Source organism: Phragmites australis, chromosome 6 (genome assembly GCF_958298935.1).
Source record: "Phragmites australis chromosome 6, lpPhrAust1.1, whole genome shotgun sequence".
Lineage (NCBI taxonomy): Eukaryota > Viridiplantae > Streptophyta > Magnoliopsida > Poales > Poaceae > Phragmites > Phragmites australis.
This window is the reverse complement of record NC_084926.1, coordinates 44,658,506-44,674,647: the sequence shown is the minus strand read 5'-3', so window position 1 is coordinate 44,674,647 and position 16,142 is coordinate 44,658,506. Positions and strand designations below refer to the sequence as shown.

Sequence of the window (16,142 nt, the reverse complement as noted above, 5' to 3'; positions counted from 1 at the left end):
GTTCCAACTTCCAACGCGAGACAGGTTTAAAAAAACAGGGCGACATGTTAAAAATTAAAAAAGAACAGTATTCCAATACTTTCAAAATTCAGAACACTACTAAAATAGTTATAAAAATTTAAAAATGTATGGTGTATGGGATGCTATAATATAGCTTTAAAAAGATCAACTCAAACAAATATTTGTTTGTTTCTCATTATACATATCATATTTTTGTTAAAAAAAAATTTAAGAGCTACATCATACTGTAGTATCTTTGTGGAACGCCTCCTTCGTGTTGCCATTGTTTTCTTTCTGTGCGTGGCTGCACAAGAACGAGGAATCCACTGCTTTGGCAAAGATAGAGGTGCTGCAGTAATTTGCAGTACAGTACTGCTGCAGTACCCTTTCAAAATCACGCGAATTACTATACCACCTGCAAGGTCAGAGGATGAAGGTCCCCACGGCTCATAGATCAGATCAGATCGCCAGGGGGTAAATAGTACAGCAACCATTTATAGCAAGCAGGTGAGGAGTATTTCACCTTCACCAAATCTCAGCCGAAAAACAAAAGACTTTCATAGCCACCTGAGATCTGGTGGTGTAGAGTTGCAAAGCTATGCATGCTATTGTCACTGCAGCACCGCATACTGGAGTACCGTACCATGCAAGTGGTTTCTTCATCATGCACAGCCAAAAGTGATGATGATAAACTAGGCATCTTGTATCAATACTTCAGATCTTTACTAAGCGTAGGTGTTGTATCAATAAATATAAGAGCGTCTCTAATATGCAAGAAAACTTGATCCTAAACATTTAATGCAGTCTTAAGATCTGATTTTAGAGAATAGAAAACAACACTCTTTTCCCCTCTCAATACGGCAACAATAGGGACATTTTTTATATTTTAATCGAGGTGCGGGTCCAATTTAAAACCAAGATAGATTCCATATATTATAGCAATTTTGCAAAAAAAAAAAAAAAACGGGAGATAAATCACAGGTGAATGGATTGGAGGTGCCCTAAGTGAAGACAAATCACAGGTGAATCACAATATGCTCTGAAAGGATGCATCTAAGGCATTCCTCTCCAATAATCAAACGGTAATAGCAATGCAATATCCTGTACTGTGGAGCATGGTACAATACCAAATGCAACCTCCGATACGATGATATCCTACCAACCTATTCTTGCTTCAAGGATAACACCAAAAATATCAGCGATTTCATCAACTGATTGCTGTATTTTATTTTATTTCCTTCAGGCAGCCGCAGACCAAAGAACAGACCCACGACCAGTACCCACCGTACCCATATGACTCCATGAGGCAGGAAGGATCACGACAGATTAGCCAGACAGAATATGATGACAGCCATGGCTGGGCGAACTGACACCATTGTCACCCAGATACCAAGATGCGGCAAAAAGCTAAACCGCAGGAGCAGAAGAACTTTCTGCTCTCACGCCCAAACAAACAGCTTCATGTAGCAACGCAGCACGAGCAGTAATGCATTTCTCCCTCACCTCACATCAGGCCCTCACATCCACCAGATGAGTAACAACATCACAACAGATCAGCTGTGATGATCTAACCACACGCCCTACAAATGCCACAAAAGCTTGGCACATGCAGATCACAACAACAATCATGTAGAACAACATGTCACATACAAAGGCAACCACAAGGATTTATGACGGACAGTAATCACCTTCTTCATCTGGAGCAAACCACAAAAAAGGAGGCAGATTTGTCATCTCCTCAGTCTTCACCACACAAAAACAATCCATCTCACCTCTTCTTCTTAATCTTAGCGACGACGAAACCCAACTCATAGCAAAAGCACCACACGATGATAAGTTCTCCTACCAAATCCCAGACAAGAACGGAAAAGAAAAGAAAAAAAAGCCTCCTTTATACGAAGGAGGCATGCGCTCGAACCCAGATCGGCAAAACTAAAGCAACAGTCCGACGAAATATGAAGAATTAGGCGAGATCTATAGAGAGACCATGTGATCCATCACGCGCGGCAGTCGCGGGCGATGTGGCCGGCCTCGCCGCAGTTGTAGCAGGAGCGGTCGCCGCCGCCGCCGCCGCCGCCGGAGTTACTCTGGCAGTCCCTCGCCAGGTGTCCGGTCTGGCCGCAGTTGTAGCAGGCGCCGCCGCCGCCGCCGCCTCCTCCTCCACCGCCACCTCCGCCTTGGAAGCAGTCCCTAGCCAGGTGGCCAGGCTCACCACACTTGAAGCAGCCGCCGCCGCCACCACCATAACCACCACCACCGCCATAACCACCACCTCCGCCATAACCACCACCTCCGCCGTCGGCGCTGAGGCAGTCTCTGGCCATGTGGCCCGGCTCGCCGCACTTGTAGCACGCGCCGGGGCCGCCTCCACCGCCGGATCTCCTCCCTCCGCCCCAGCTACCGCCGTAGCTGCGGCCACCTCCGCCAGATCCGGCCCCGCCGCGGGATCCAAAGCCGCCGCCGCCGCCGCCGCCGCCGCCACCCTTGACGAAGGATCCGTCGGGGCCGGTGACGTCGACGGCCTTGGTGCGGCCGTCGTCACCCTCGGAGACGGTGAACTCGACTTCCTCGCCCTCGGCGAGGGAGCGGAAACCCTCCGACTTGATGGAGGACTGGTGGACGAAGAGGTCCTCGCTACCGTCTTCGGGGGAGATGAAGCCGAACCCCTTCGTGTCGTTAAACCACTTCACCGTCCCACGCTGCCTTGCCGCCGCCGCCATCGCCGAAACCCTAACTACTGCTAGGGTTGGTTCGGTTGGAATTTTTTTTTTTCACCGCGCCGCGCGATGATCTTATCTGCTCGGGACGGCCAAGGGAGAAGCATATTTATAGCGGACGGCGGGGCATGCGAGGAAGGCGAGAGCATTCGCGGGAGCATCGGACGGCTGGTATCGCTTCGGAGATTTGCACGGACGGGCGATGTGGGCGAGCAGTGGTGTGGTGGGCTCCGCTCGCGTGTCTCACGTGTGGTGTGGCCCACCTGGCAGGAGCGGGCCGAGTGGACTCCGCCAGCGCCATGGAGGCAGCTCTGTTGGTTTCTGTCGAGATTTTGACCGGATGAATGAATTCTATCATAGAGGATCCTGACGGTCACAGAAGGAATCTTTATAGAATGGTCTTTTGATTTTGATATGCTATTTTTTTTATTTACATGTTAGGTTAGAAGAGAGAATTTTTTGGAAGATCTAATTTTATAAAATTTTCTTTCCCCGGAGCCCTCTACACATTTCTTTCCCTTATTTTTAACATGGAAAAAGAGGAAGGAGGAGGAGCCTCAGAGTTTAGGGTTTAGGGAACATCCTTAGTTGGTGATTCTAGATCTACCATTATCTTCAAGAATCTATATAATCGGATACTATATTATAGTATCTAATACTACATCATAATATAAATGGCTATATAATTATCCCACCACACTATAACCCATTCATCAAATCTATAGTCTAGTATGATGACCAATAGGTTATTTAGGAAGCAAGATGACCCCCTACCTATAACACTAGAGATAAGATATATCTCGAGGTTAGACGAGCTCCGTAGAGTTTGTTGGATGATAGATTCTGTTAGATTTTACCGGTAGTTAAGATAAGATGGACTCTCAAAGTGCAAATGATTCACCTGGGGATTGAGTTGGAGAACAAAACTCCCTGTCATATACTACTTGATAAGGAGGAGGAGGAGGAGGAATACGTACATGCGGGTATCCCGAGCCCGAGCTAGCTTTGCCGTTGCAGGTACGCCAGCCTTTGCTCCATGCCCGTGCGGCCGATCGAAATGCCGATGACCTTGCATCCATTTTGAGGACGGGGAGGTTGTTGACACTTGAGAACTGACACGATGAGCTCATTTTGGCGACATCATAAACACATGGCGGGTTTGGTATCCAGGTCCAGACACATCATGCCGAGGACAAAAAGCACTATGTTGTCATGTACGTTTTCCCCGGAGAAAGTATCCTCATGCTATAGTATCATTTTTTTAAAAAAGCTGTAAGAGTATTATATTCTGTGCTATATAAAATATAAGTTAATTCCGTATCACTCTCTTCCTATCAATAAAAATTTCTAAAATTTAAATAATTTATCTACTTTTGACTCCCACTCTCATCCTTCAAATTTATCGTCTCGTGACCAGCTACAGATATAAGACATATTTTACTAATAAAAATAAATTAATTAATTAACGGATAAGTACTTCTTCTTTATTCGGATCCTATCTAAATCAAAGCACGGCATCGCTTCTTATGTATTTGTTCGACATTACTCCAATAACATATCGATATCTTTAAACCTAAAATTTGTGCTTAATATTTGTTACATCCAATATTTATATTTTTATTACAACACACAAACACTTGTAATCTATGTGCGTGTAGCTAGCCGTGCTTGTTGGCACCGTGGGCTTGTCGACATGCAATGCTACCCGCCCCGGTGCTCACAAGTCACAGTCCACGGTCACGAATTCAGATTTTGGAGATACACAAAAGTCGCACGGGCTATCAACAAAAAAGGATCAAGGTACCATACAAAAGATGTTTCAGAAACACATCAACTCCAAGTGACGGTTTCTTGAACCATCCGGTTTACTGATGTTAAAAAGCATCGACTTGCGTAGCCGTGCCAATAAAAAAAAACACCGGAGGCAAGTACAGTGTATTCTATAGAGGGTTTGGATACATCACCAATCTCCTAATCTGTCACAGCAACGTGCGTCCGACTGCAGAGTCTTGAAAGCAAGACTCTTATACGGCACTGTCAAGTCGTTTTCCAGATTCAGGTAAGGAATAAGGCCAACGCACCAGCATACTTGTTGGCATCCTGACAGGTGACAACCTTGCCATCAGCACACATCAAGAAAGATGTGAGCAACAAGGGCTTCTGCGGTGCATGTTTCCATCACAGCTCGGCATCTCTGTTTGTGGCTACTGGCTAAGCTACTGTTGTCTCATGATTTCCTCTTGCGCATTCCTTGGCGTCCAAAAGACTTATCCATGCAGAGGCAGCCGACACATTCGCCTGCTCAAAGCTCGTAATTAAGGACCTGACGATGGCCTTCAACTATCGCGCCTTACCGACGAATTTATACTTTAACGTGTCCTCCAGCTGCGAGAATAATGATGAGAATGTACCTGCAGAAAAAATAGAATAAGCTTCCTGGTCACCAGGACAAAACCACCCGATTTTTAGGTGCCTTAGTAACAAGCAACAGAAGTCATCAGACAACACATCTGAGGTATTACAGTGCTGTTTGGCTCATAATTTCTAACTGCGTCTCTCTGCATATTAACGTATGCCTATGTAGTACACATGAACAAGGCGTTTTGTAGCAGTGTCAGCATCATGCAATAAAAACAGAAGAATAACATCCAAAAAAATGATGTTTTTTTCTATTCGGCCATGAAATTAATTGAGGTTCTTGTAGGCTTGTCCTATTTTCTAGATTTGTTAACTTCTATCTACAACCTGAATAATTGCATCCTCATGTCAAGGACAGTCCATAACAAAAGAAGAACTAGAAAACCAACAAGCCATATGATCCGTATCTACAGGATCTGACTGCTACAGACCAGCAGCCAACCTCGAATGGTCCCTAAGACACCCTGGTGTCATTTATGTCTCCATCGTGGGATTAGCCACTAGCAGTTGTCTAGAGCAAGTGACAAATCATATGCAAGAGCCAGCCAGACACTATTCTTCAGGACCATGTAATGACTATCGCCCAGCACAGCTTGGCAAAGTTGGACTGGACATGCTACAGGATTTTCATATGCGAGCCTGTACATTTGCCACCATATTGCACATCAAGCCTTCTTTCTCGATCAACAGATTTCATTAGAATACAGTGCACATGACATAGCAAGGGCATGTTTGAGAGAGCTCCCCCTTATCCAAATTCTCCGAGGAAAGTGATTATCTAAAGAAAGTGATTATATGGCTGAAGTGATTCTCTATATAGGAAGTGATTCTGTAGGAGAAGTGGATTAGGAGAAGCTGTTTTTTTAGCTCTCAGCATCTAGTTCATTTCAGATAATCACTCCCACAGAATCACTCTGGGAGCTGAAAACTGCAAACTGCCGTTTGACAGAATCCCCACTGATTTCACTCTGAGTACTGCCAAACGGGCCCTAAAAGCATCAATTTACAAATACAAAAGCAAGGCGTCATCCTTGAGACATGCAAGAGTTACTAGGAATAACAGGTTGAAATTTCAAATCTCATGAATCAAGAGTTACGCATGGCAGATCATTCCATTTGATAAAACTATTCTGTACAGTAGATGGAAAGGACATATAAACAGCGAAAAATCAACATGCATGCACCAGTTTATGTCAGCTGGATTGGACAGGGTGAGTATAACTACACATAAAACTATATGAGGACCAAGAACATAAACGCCCGCCATATCTTAAAGCAAACTTATAGAGGTGATTCAAATTGAATGACAAAACACACAATAAAGTTAGATACCAACCGGAAGCATAAAGGAATGGTGGGTTTTTGCTGGAGTACTGGATCTAACAACCATTTTTCTTGGAGAAATGAATGACCAAGCAAGGGCCCATCTTGCTGTTTGACCTTGCACAAATTCAGTAGTTTTCACGACTGAGACCCCAGCCTCACGAGCTCTTGAGATCAATAATTTTAAGTTTGCTTTTCTACCCACCATCGATGTAAACCACCTGAATATAAAAATGCAGAAATGTCAAGGACTGATTACTAGCACAAAGACATAACATGCATTACCATAGTAGGATAAGCTTTGAGTGACCTGAAAGAGTTCTTAAGAGAAACACTGTCTTCAATAATGTGTTATAAAGGCCAGCTCGCCACCAGGGCAAACCATCTTTTCAGCGGTCCTGCCACACAATGTTCTTGGTTGAGACCAGCTTCCTCTATGCTCTCAAAAAAATGGAGGATTGCACATACAGAAGTCAAAGCTCTCACCCTCCTTTACAACACCTGCAAGGATAGGTGGTTTTAACGTTGCTACATGATCCAGTGGCTCTAAAGTGTTCTCCCTGACAGCTTCGCTGCAAAATGTTTCAGATTCATAGGAAAAGGATGCTGCATTTGCATTTCTGACCTCAATTAGCTCTACTAGTTGTGGGTTGCTCTCCACATTCTTCTTAGCCCATTCAAGAGCAACATCAGTCACATCTACAAACAAAAGGACACTTGCCTACTTGAGTATACAACTTTCTCATTTAACTAAGAGAGACGAACCCTTGGCCAATGCTTCGCAAAAATTCTAGTTCACAAGCTCAAAAGCATACCAGATCCAGCAAAGCTCCAGTCCAGTAGAGAAGCCCCAAGGAGAGGATAGATGCAATTGGCACTTGTTCCTATGTCAAAGCCCCTCACCCTCCCACATGAGTTGGGTATTGGCAGTATCAGATCTGAGGAGAGAAGATCCTCGATCCAGTGGATGTAGTAGGACCTGTTTGGAATAGTAGGGCAAAGTTGTCCATCTGGAATCCACCTGACAGTAGTTAAGATATAAATGATGATCAAATGAGTAGAAGTAACTGTATTAAACAATGATCCAGTCATAAAGTGTATTGCATGATGGTTACCTCTCCATCATACACAAACAAACAGTGTGCACACTACAGCATACAAAATTTGATGGGTTTTTTCAAGCAAATTTCTTTTACTTTTAGCAATTATGGAAGGTGATATTTTTTTTAAGAAAGAGATTACTTGCAGTTTGGTAATACAAGCATGCATTTCTATATTGATCGATGTAACTTGGAAAACAGTGTGAAATATTTTCTGAAATGTCTGGCAGAAAAGATGTACACAAGCAGCTCAGTTTTAATTGCCACGAACCCAACACGGAGAACACGCTTTTCAATTCAATGGAAATACAGTACAATGCAGCATGACACTGATAACAAGGTGAAAAAAAAAGTCTAAGCATATCATCTGACAGCTTGTGTTGAGCAATTTTTTTCATGTGGGCACCGCAGAAAAACAACCTAGACGATATCTTCCAAATTACGAAATGTAGTGGTAGCCAATACTGAAATTGAACCTAAATGTCAAATTCTCTAGCTCTGAACTCACTTGACATAGTAGCATCAGCAGTTCAGGAAGCACGGATTAGGCACAGGTACATGAAAAATGCAACAAGCCAAAAATCATGTATGCAGCTCGAGTACATGAAAATGCAACAAGTCAACTTCACTTCATGTATCCATAAATTTTCAGGAACGCCCTTTGCGGTTCAACAATTCAGCAAGTGCAGTATAATTAGCAGAAAAGGGTCGCTTAGGTTAGGGTATATGGAGAGGGCGGAAGGCGAGTGATGGGGGTGCCAGCGCCACCAACCAGTTGACGCCGTGGTCGTGGAGGAGGAGGACCCGCGTGAGCTCGCGGGTGGCGGCGAAGTCGGTGAAGTCGATGGACGCCCGGCCTCGCTCGGAGACGGACACGAAGGGGCGGAAGGAAGGGTAGAGCTCCGCCAGCGCGGCGAAGTCCGGCGCCACGGCTGCGTACCGGTTCCGCGGGTGGATCGACGGCGCCTCCGAGCCGTCGCGCCGCCGCCGCTTCCGGCCGCCGCCCATCGAAGAATGGGTGGAGCCCTGAAAGCTGCTGGGCGAGAAGAAGTCACTCGCTCACACGGGGAAGCGAGGCGCGGCGGTGGACGCGGGCGGCGAGCAAATGGAGTACCGCTCGATTTTCCTGGGCCTTGTAAACTTGCACCTGACCTGGCCCATTCATCTTATCAATCATCTATCTAGTGGAGTATTATGAAAAAATTATTGTAACCAACCAAGCAAAATCCTATGTTAAGAGTTATAAAAAATTCTGATAAAATTTGAGTTCAAACAATAAGTTTGTACAGGAATAAAAAAAAGAGAAAATTCATCTGTAAATAGTACATATGTATGGATCACTACATTTTATTTAGCCATTCATACGTATGTACTATTTATAGATGAAATCTTTTTTCTCTCCTAATATAAATTGTTGTTTGAGCTCAAATTTTATTAGATGGTAGATGATAATATGATCTATGCTATTATATTTTTTGGATTCTTTCACGATTACTAACATGGGTTTTTTATTGATTGATTACACAAACTGATTTGTGTTACAGTTACACGATAAAATCTCTATAGTATTATTCCTAAAAAATTATATCCGCTATTCAACACCAAAGAATATGTTTCATCACCTCTAAATTTTTTTTTTTGGGGGGGGGGGGCATTTGAGAAAACATCAGGGGAGAATTAGCAATGAGCTGATCAGCATCTGCACTGGCCAAAAAAAAAAATGATCAGCCTCTAATTCCCCGTTGACCACTTGTGTTCTAACGAAACTAGTCATCATCTCCGTAGTCGTCTTTCTTTGATGATCGGCTTTTTCAAGTACATATCTAATACTTTTATAAAATAGACGAATTATGAAAATTTTGAATAACCTTCACCATACATCTTACACAATCAAACAGTTTATAATTAAAATTGGACTCCTGTCTCTTGCACTCTCAATTACTTGTAAACCTACAATTAATAGATATTATCCACATTAAAAAGTATTAATATGACATTATTTCCTTCCACCTATATACAATAATTAAAATTAATCTAGATCTTCTATAATATTTAGACTAACAAAGTACCCATACTTTACAACAGTTCCTAAATATCACATTCAAAATCTATTTTATTCCCCAACACAAGGTTAACAAAACATGAACCCAGAGATAACACTTAGGCCCTTGACTTTTTTATCAAAACTGAATTTAATGTCACTCGTCTCTTTTATGTTTGTCAAATATTGGTAATACTATGTCAAATACGCGACCCGATACCAATTTCACCCAAACTCCATCCCCATGCAAGCTGTGCTCCACCATTTCGCAGAGGTAAAGGCTTCGGTCCGACCGCCAGGTGACCTAAGGTTAGATCGCCAGTCGCAGAGCAGTCTTTTCAGCAGCAACTACCACGTTTTGGAGTATAGGCTATAAATAAGAGCTTAGCTGGTTCAAGGAGGTAAGCTAGCATTTTATTAAAACTCTTTTGAGCTCTTGCCTTCCTCCTCTCACTCTATTGACTTAGTGATTGCATTTTTTAGAGTGTGAGAGCTTCTAGTGCATGACTTTGAAGAGTTTGAGCATTAAGGCACTAGTAATCCTTCAAGCAAGTATCGTCGACTTCTTACTTTTGGAGGTTTCCGCCTCCTAGACAGCTTGGAGATTGTTGCGCTATTGAGGCCTTTTAAAGAAGATTGTGAAGGAGCCACAACGGTGATTGTAAGAGGCTTGAGCACGCATTGCCGGAGCGGTAAAGTGCTACACTAGTAGAATCAAGGTATTGAGTAGTTCTTGTTCTATTCCGGCTTAAGATCAAGTTGCTCAGTGTGAGCCATTTCTCATGCGAGAATTCGATACTTGATAGAGAAGCGGTTTGAAACTTGAACTCACCTCACCGTGGATTAAGGGTGGTCGGCAAATCACTGATACCAACGAGAAGCCAAATCTAAGCAGGCACGAGCAGCCAGATCTAAGTGAGAGCATACAAATTTAGATGAATATTGATGAAAGAATCGTCGAAATCGGAATTGAAACATGGGAGTTATGGGCTTCGGAATTTTGTCGGGAATTTAATTTGAGAAAAAGAAAAGGGAGGAATATTCCCTGAGATATTCCTTAGAAAAAAATCGGATTTTCAGGAAATAGAGAAATGGTACTATGTATCATTGTTCACTGGACTCCGTTATTTGGGCTGGTGGGCTAGGCTGGGCTCAGTAGATTGCTGGATCGTGACGACCTCGTCCGACCCAGGGGCATTGACACCCGGTTGAAAGGGTACCAAGTGGCACTGCCACTCAATCGCTGGCTTGTGGTGGTGGGCTCGTTGAAAGCTCGCTAAAGAAGGCTTTTCGGCCACCATCTTTGACGGAGAAGGCACAGTAAGGGAGATGGGAGTCCATTTTTGCGGAGACCCGAGCGAGAGGGGGTAGAACTGGCTAGCGATGAGCCGCCATGGGAGCAGGTCAGTGAGCTTGTGGAGATTCAAGATGGAGGCCATGGAGGGGGACGTGGGTGCAAAGGAAGATAGAGGGGGTGAAGTGGTGGTCTGGGCGGCGCAATGGTGGCGGAATTAGGCCGGTGAGGGAGATCGATGGGGAGGGCTTGGTGCGTGGCTATGAGAGAGAGAGAGAGAGAGAGAGAGAGAGAGAGAGGGGGGGATAGAAACGATGGGGAGTGGTGCTTGCCTCAGTTGGCTCTGTGAGCGACGGTGGGGAGTAGAGCGAGTGGATAGCTAGCTTTTATAGAGGGGCGGAGGAGCGACAGTGGCCGACGGTGGCGTCCACGACAACGATGCGCGTGCGGTACGGTGTGAGGCTTTGTCAAAGAGAGTTAAAGAGCGGCGGTATAGCACAATAGACTTCGCGCAACGTGTGGCAAGGAAGTCTGACTCGACAGCCGAGGCGGTGACGGCTTTCTTCTTGCACGTGGCTCGTGCTGGCGGGTCTCTCGATTGTGGTCACCGTGTGCGCGAAAGTGGAAGAGGGGCGGCGACCGGCGGTGTGAACCGGTGACCTCGGTGGCGGTACGAGGCGACATTGGAGTGGTTGGCGGTTGGCGGTTGGGAGGGTGCCGGTGTTGCAGTGACCGACAGCTCAGGAGAGAACAACAACAAGCTCGGGCGTGTGCGTGTGCACGCGTGCGAGAGGAAGAAGAAAGAGGCGGTCGGACCGGCTAGGCGAGTGGGCCTAAAGAGAGGAAAAGACAGCCAGAGGGTGAGCTAGGTTGGTGAAAGAAGATGGGCCGATCGGTAAAAAGGAAAAGAGGAGGGGAAAAAGGATGGGCCAGCTCGGAAGGGGATTGGCCTAGGAGAGAGAGAGAGGGAGAAAAATAGATTTGAACATTTTGTTTGGATTGGCTTTGAAATTAATTCCTTTTGCAAAGATTTTCTATATTCAAAATTTGGCTAAAACTGGGATGTTACAGCGATGCTATGCTCTCCATTTCACATAATACAGATGTTTGTCTTTGTACTAAATTTTTACATGTGACAAAAATCGCTTGTACAAACAATGTGATAAAAACATCAACTCATTGCGTATCAATTACCCCAAGTAATCTTGGAAATTGATCGCACAAATTGTGTAGTACACCTATGCCAAAATGCAATGGTATGATCTCACACCTCACTTAAGAAGGTTGTCAACACTCAGCTTCCTCCCTCGCTCGAAAACACGTGTAATTTCTATCAAAACAGCAAAGTTTTGCACATCTCCCAATAATTCAGCTAAGTATATAGCGAAACAAACCAAATACTCAGATAATTCATAAGCGTGGAAGTGACCAAAACCCATGAGACGACTCCTAATCACAACAACCATAAGTGTTAGTAACCACACACCACAGACCAAACAATGACTAAGCTAAAATCTAAGCAGGAGCGAGCAGCCGAATCTAAGCAGGAGCGAGTAGCCAGATCAAAGTGGGAGCAAGGAGCCAGATCTAAGTGGGAGCAATACGAGCAGCAGGAGGGGATAAAGGGGAGGGAGGGAGGAGGAGGAGGGGATAAGGTGTGGACCTTGCGGGCATAGCCGTACTCGTTCTCCTTCTCGAAGTCCTTAAAGGTGGTGACACGGTCGTCGTACGCCATGACCGGCGACGGCAAGGGGGTCATCGACGTCAGCACTCGGATCGCACGGTGTCACGATCTGGTCGTGGAGGGGGGGGGGCGAGAGGAAGATATGAGGCAGGGGAGCTACACAAATGAGGTGGATTTCGCGTGGGGTCCGGCGGCTTGGACGAGAGGCCGGATGATGGCATGGATGTGAGGCGTGAGTAAGGCATGGAGGCCGGGGTGGGTGGCGTGGAGGCCACTGCTGAGGTCTGCATCGACGATGGGTGCGACAAGTGGTGACGAAAGGGATCGGGAGGCGGTAGAGGGGAGGGGCGAGTGAGGACTACCAGATGGATAGGAGAGATGCGGAGGAGATGTAGGGGAATGGAGAATTGGGAGTTAGAACGCGGATGGGACGCACGACGGAAGGAAAATCATGAACTTTTTAAGTATGTTTAGATATAGAATGCAATAGTTGTGCAAAAGCTTTTGATATCTACTGTTCATGAATCTTAGTCACACGACTCAAATTCATACTTGGGCCATAGTAATTACATAACACAATTAAATTCATTGATCCTCTCTCCTAGGCAACAACCAATCACCTCTCATACTTAGCTTGGTCGCATCCAACTCCAAACCTCGCCATGCTACGTGTCAGAGGTTCCTGCTCTTTTCTTTACTTTCATTTTTGTGTCATTTGTTTTTCTGTGCAAAGATATGTATGTTTTCACTATTTTAAGTTGAGAAAGTTTAGCTATGCATTCTTAGCTTTTTATTTTTTAATTATTATTTGTCTCATAATTTTTTCTCTATCACAATATTATTGATTTCACGTGTATATAGTACGTGTGTGGTTGCTAGTCCAGAAAGATGACAATTGAAATCACGGGAGGTTTGATGTCAAAGGTTACATACACAACTACAGATTATAATCCATTTAGTCGTAAATACATATTATTTTAAATAAGATATGACCTCCAATACACAACTTTAATCAATATTTTTTGTTAGAATATATTTTTAAATTTTATTGAAATTATAATTTTATAAAAACTTTTTTCAAAATAAATCTACTCATACAATTTTAAGGTTTTAAAACTAATTATTTTAAAAACTATTATTAGTCAAAGATTTTAAAGTTTGAGCGAACTTTTTTACCAAATGATATGTATTTATGAATTCAAAAGGCAAGAACGGAACGGGTGTACCGCATCTTTAGCATCACGGGTGATTCCATTTGAAAGAACATCTATGTACCTTGCTTTATTCTGGCGATATGAACATCAGAAAAAGAACTCCAGAGATATGGACCTGACGATCGGAAATGCCGACTCCAGAGATGAGAATGGAATTGGCGATCTCAGACACCACACCAGTTGCAATGTCTTGGATTCTAAACGCAACGCGTTGGGGAGAAAGTTGAAAGGAATCTTACAACTTGCAACGCAACTTACACTACGGAGGGCGTATCGGTTCGATGAAAATACAAGTTCAAGTGGTCGCGGTTTTTTGTGTGTTGAAGCCAATGATCTCCTCTCTCTCTCTCTCTCTCTCTCTCTCTCTCTCTCTCTCTCTCTCTCTCTCTCAAAATATATATATATATATATATATATATATATATATCATTTATCTTATAATTTAATAGTTAAATTGAAGAGGAGAGAAGAAATAGACATATGTATAGAAAGATCTATATCATTTATCCTGTGATCAATAATTCAACTAAAAAGAAAAAATAAATATATATCATTATGAAAGAGATAATAGAAATTTATTTCCCACGTGCCCTCCCCGCCGAGAATATCGCCCACTCCTCCCGTCTCTACTGTGCTGTCCCTACCACGTAGCCACGTCCGTAGACCCCATCCGTGCGCCGCATACGCCAACCACGCAGTTACGCCAACCACGCAGTGCCGCGTGGCCAGGTTTTCCTGGACCACGTCCACCGACCTACACAGATATCCGCCCCAACCCGAGTCCCGGTCCTTAACCGAACCCGAGTCACTGCAAGAAGAATCCAAGGGCCTCTCGGACCGCTACCTCCCCGGCTGACAAAGCTGACCCACATACACGGGCGGGCCCCACGCCCGCGTCATTCCTCGCGGTCCCAACCGAGAGAGTCCCTCGTGATCTGATCCCGCTTGTCAGTCACACGCATGGTTCGGGCGCGTCACGTGCCCCTCGCATTACCCCGGGACTTAACCATGGTTGCGCTAACCCCACCGCCTTACCCAAGTAGTTACTATCCCACCGTCAGATCACGCCACGCGTCCGCATCCAACGGTGCCAGCCCCGTCCGCCATGGATATCTCCCCTCCGAGCCGGCTATTTAATCGCACCAGGTCTCCCCTTCCCAGATCGCAAGCCGAGAGAAGAAGCCAGAGAAAGGGGAAAAAAAATCTTCCACCAACCAAACCCTAGGCAAGATGGCGAACCCCCGTGTGTTCTTCGACATGAGCGTGGGCGGCGCCCCGGCGGGCCGGATCGTGATGGAGCTGTACCAAGACAAGGTGCCCCGCACGGCGGAGAACTTCCGCGCGCTGTGCACCGGCGAGAAGGGCACGGGGAAGAGCGGGAAGCCGCTCCACTACAAGGGCTCCACCTTCCACCGCGTGATCCCCGACTTCATGTGCCAGGGCGGCGACTTCACCCGCGGCAACGGCACCGGCGGCGAGTCCATCTACGGCGAGAAGTTCGCCGACGAGAACTTCATCCACAAGCACACGGTGCCCGGCGTGCTGTCCATGGCCAACGCCGGGCCCGGCACCAACGGGTCCCAGTTCTTCATCTGCACCGTGCCAACGCCCTGGCTGGACGGCAAGCACGTGGTCTTCGGCAAGGTCGTGGAGGGGATGGACGTCGTCAAGGCCATCGAGAAGGTGGGGTCCCGCGGCGGAGCCACCTCCAAGGTGGTAAAGATCGCCGACTGCGGCCAGCTCTCCTAGATCTGTCCGTCCGGCCGGCCTCTCCTCCATCGAATCCGCGTCCCTTCCGTTCGCTCTGGAATAAGAAGATGGTGATCTGGGGCGGTCGAGTCGCGTCGCGTCGCGTCGAGTCTCTCTCATGTTGGTGCGTGTGCGTCCGTGGTTTTTAAGTACTACTAGGGTTTAGGGATGGATCTGCGAATCCGATGTGTTGGTGTCCATGATGATGCAACTCCGCTTTGGTGTCTGGGAATCGCTGCTCGTGGGATGCGTCTTGGGTCTTCGTTGCGAATCGCGATAGAGGCTCGCGTTTGTTATCTCGTGAAGCACTGTGGTCTTTGGGGGAATAAAGAAAGAAACCCAACTCTGTTCTGTTCATCTCGTGCTCTCCTCTCTTTATCTTCGCGGATGCACTTGCAGTTGGATCTTTCTGCATCTGATCTGTTGGAGTGTTTGTTATTCGATCCGTTGTGAGTTCTTTCTGCATCTGATCTGAAAATTAAAAACTGGAGATTTTTATCAAGAATGCAGAAGGAATCTGAAACCTTGCTGCTTGCTGGTGTTGTCAGAAGCGCAATGCATACTACTACCATTTTTGTTTACTTATCATTGATTTTTTACTA

The 16,142-nt window shown here is 45.5% G+C and overlaps 2 protein-coding genes and 1 pseudogene across 2 annotated transcripts; 1 reads left to right on the top strand and 2 right to left on the bottom strand.

The window, feature by feature from the left end:
* Nucleotides 1-1,667: 1,667 nt before the first annotated feature.
* On the bottom strand, nt 1,668-3,110 carry LOC133922805 (glycine-rich protein 2-like). Its single transcript, XM_062368297.1, has one exon. It carries the CDS (start codon nt 2,718-2,720, stop codon nt 1,998-2,000), a length of 723 nt encoding a protein of 240 aa, XP_062224281.1. The 5' UTR covers nt 2,721-3,110; the 3' UTR covers nt 1,668-1,997.
* Nucleotides 3,111-4,476: 1,366 nt separating this feature from the next.
* LOC133922804 (uncharacterized) lies at nt 4,477-8,622 on the bottom strand (annotated as a pseudogene).
* A 6,323-nt stretch (nt 8,623-14,945) lies between these two features.
* LOC133922803 (peptidyl-prolyl cis-trans isomerase-like) lies at nt 14,946-15,897 on the top strand. Its single transcript, XM_062368295.1, has one exon. The coding sequence runs from the start codon at nt 15,022-15,024 to the stop codon at nt 15,538-15,540; it is 519 nt and encodes a 172-aa protein (XP_062224279.1). The 5' UTR covers nt 14,946-15,021; the 3' UTR covers nt 15,541-15,897.
* Nucleotides 15,898-16,142: the final 245 nt, after the last annotated feature.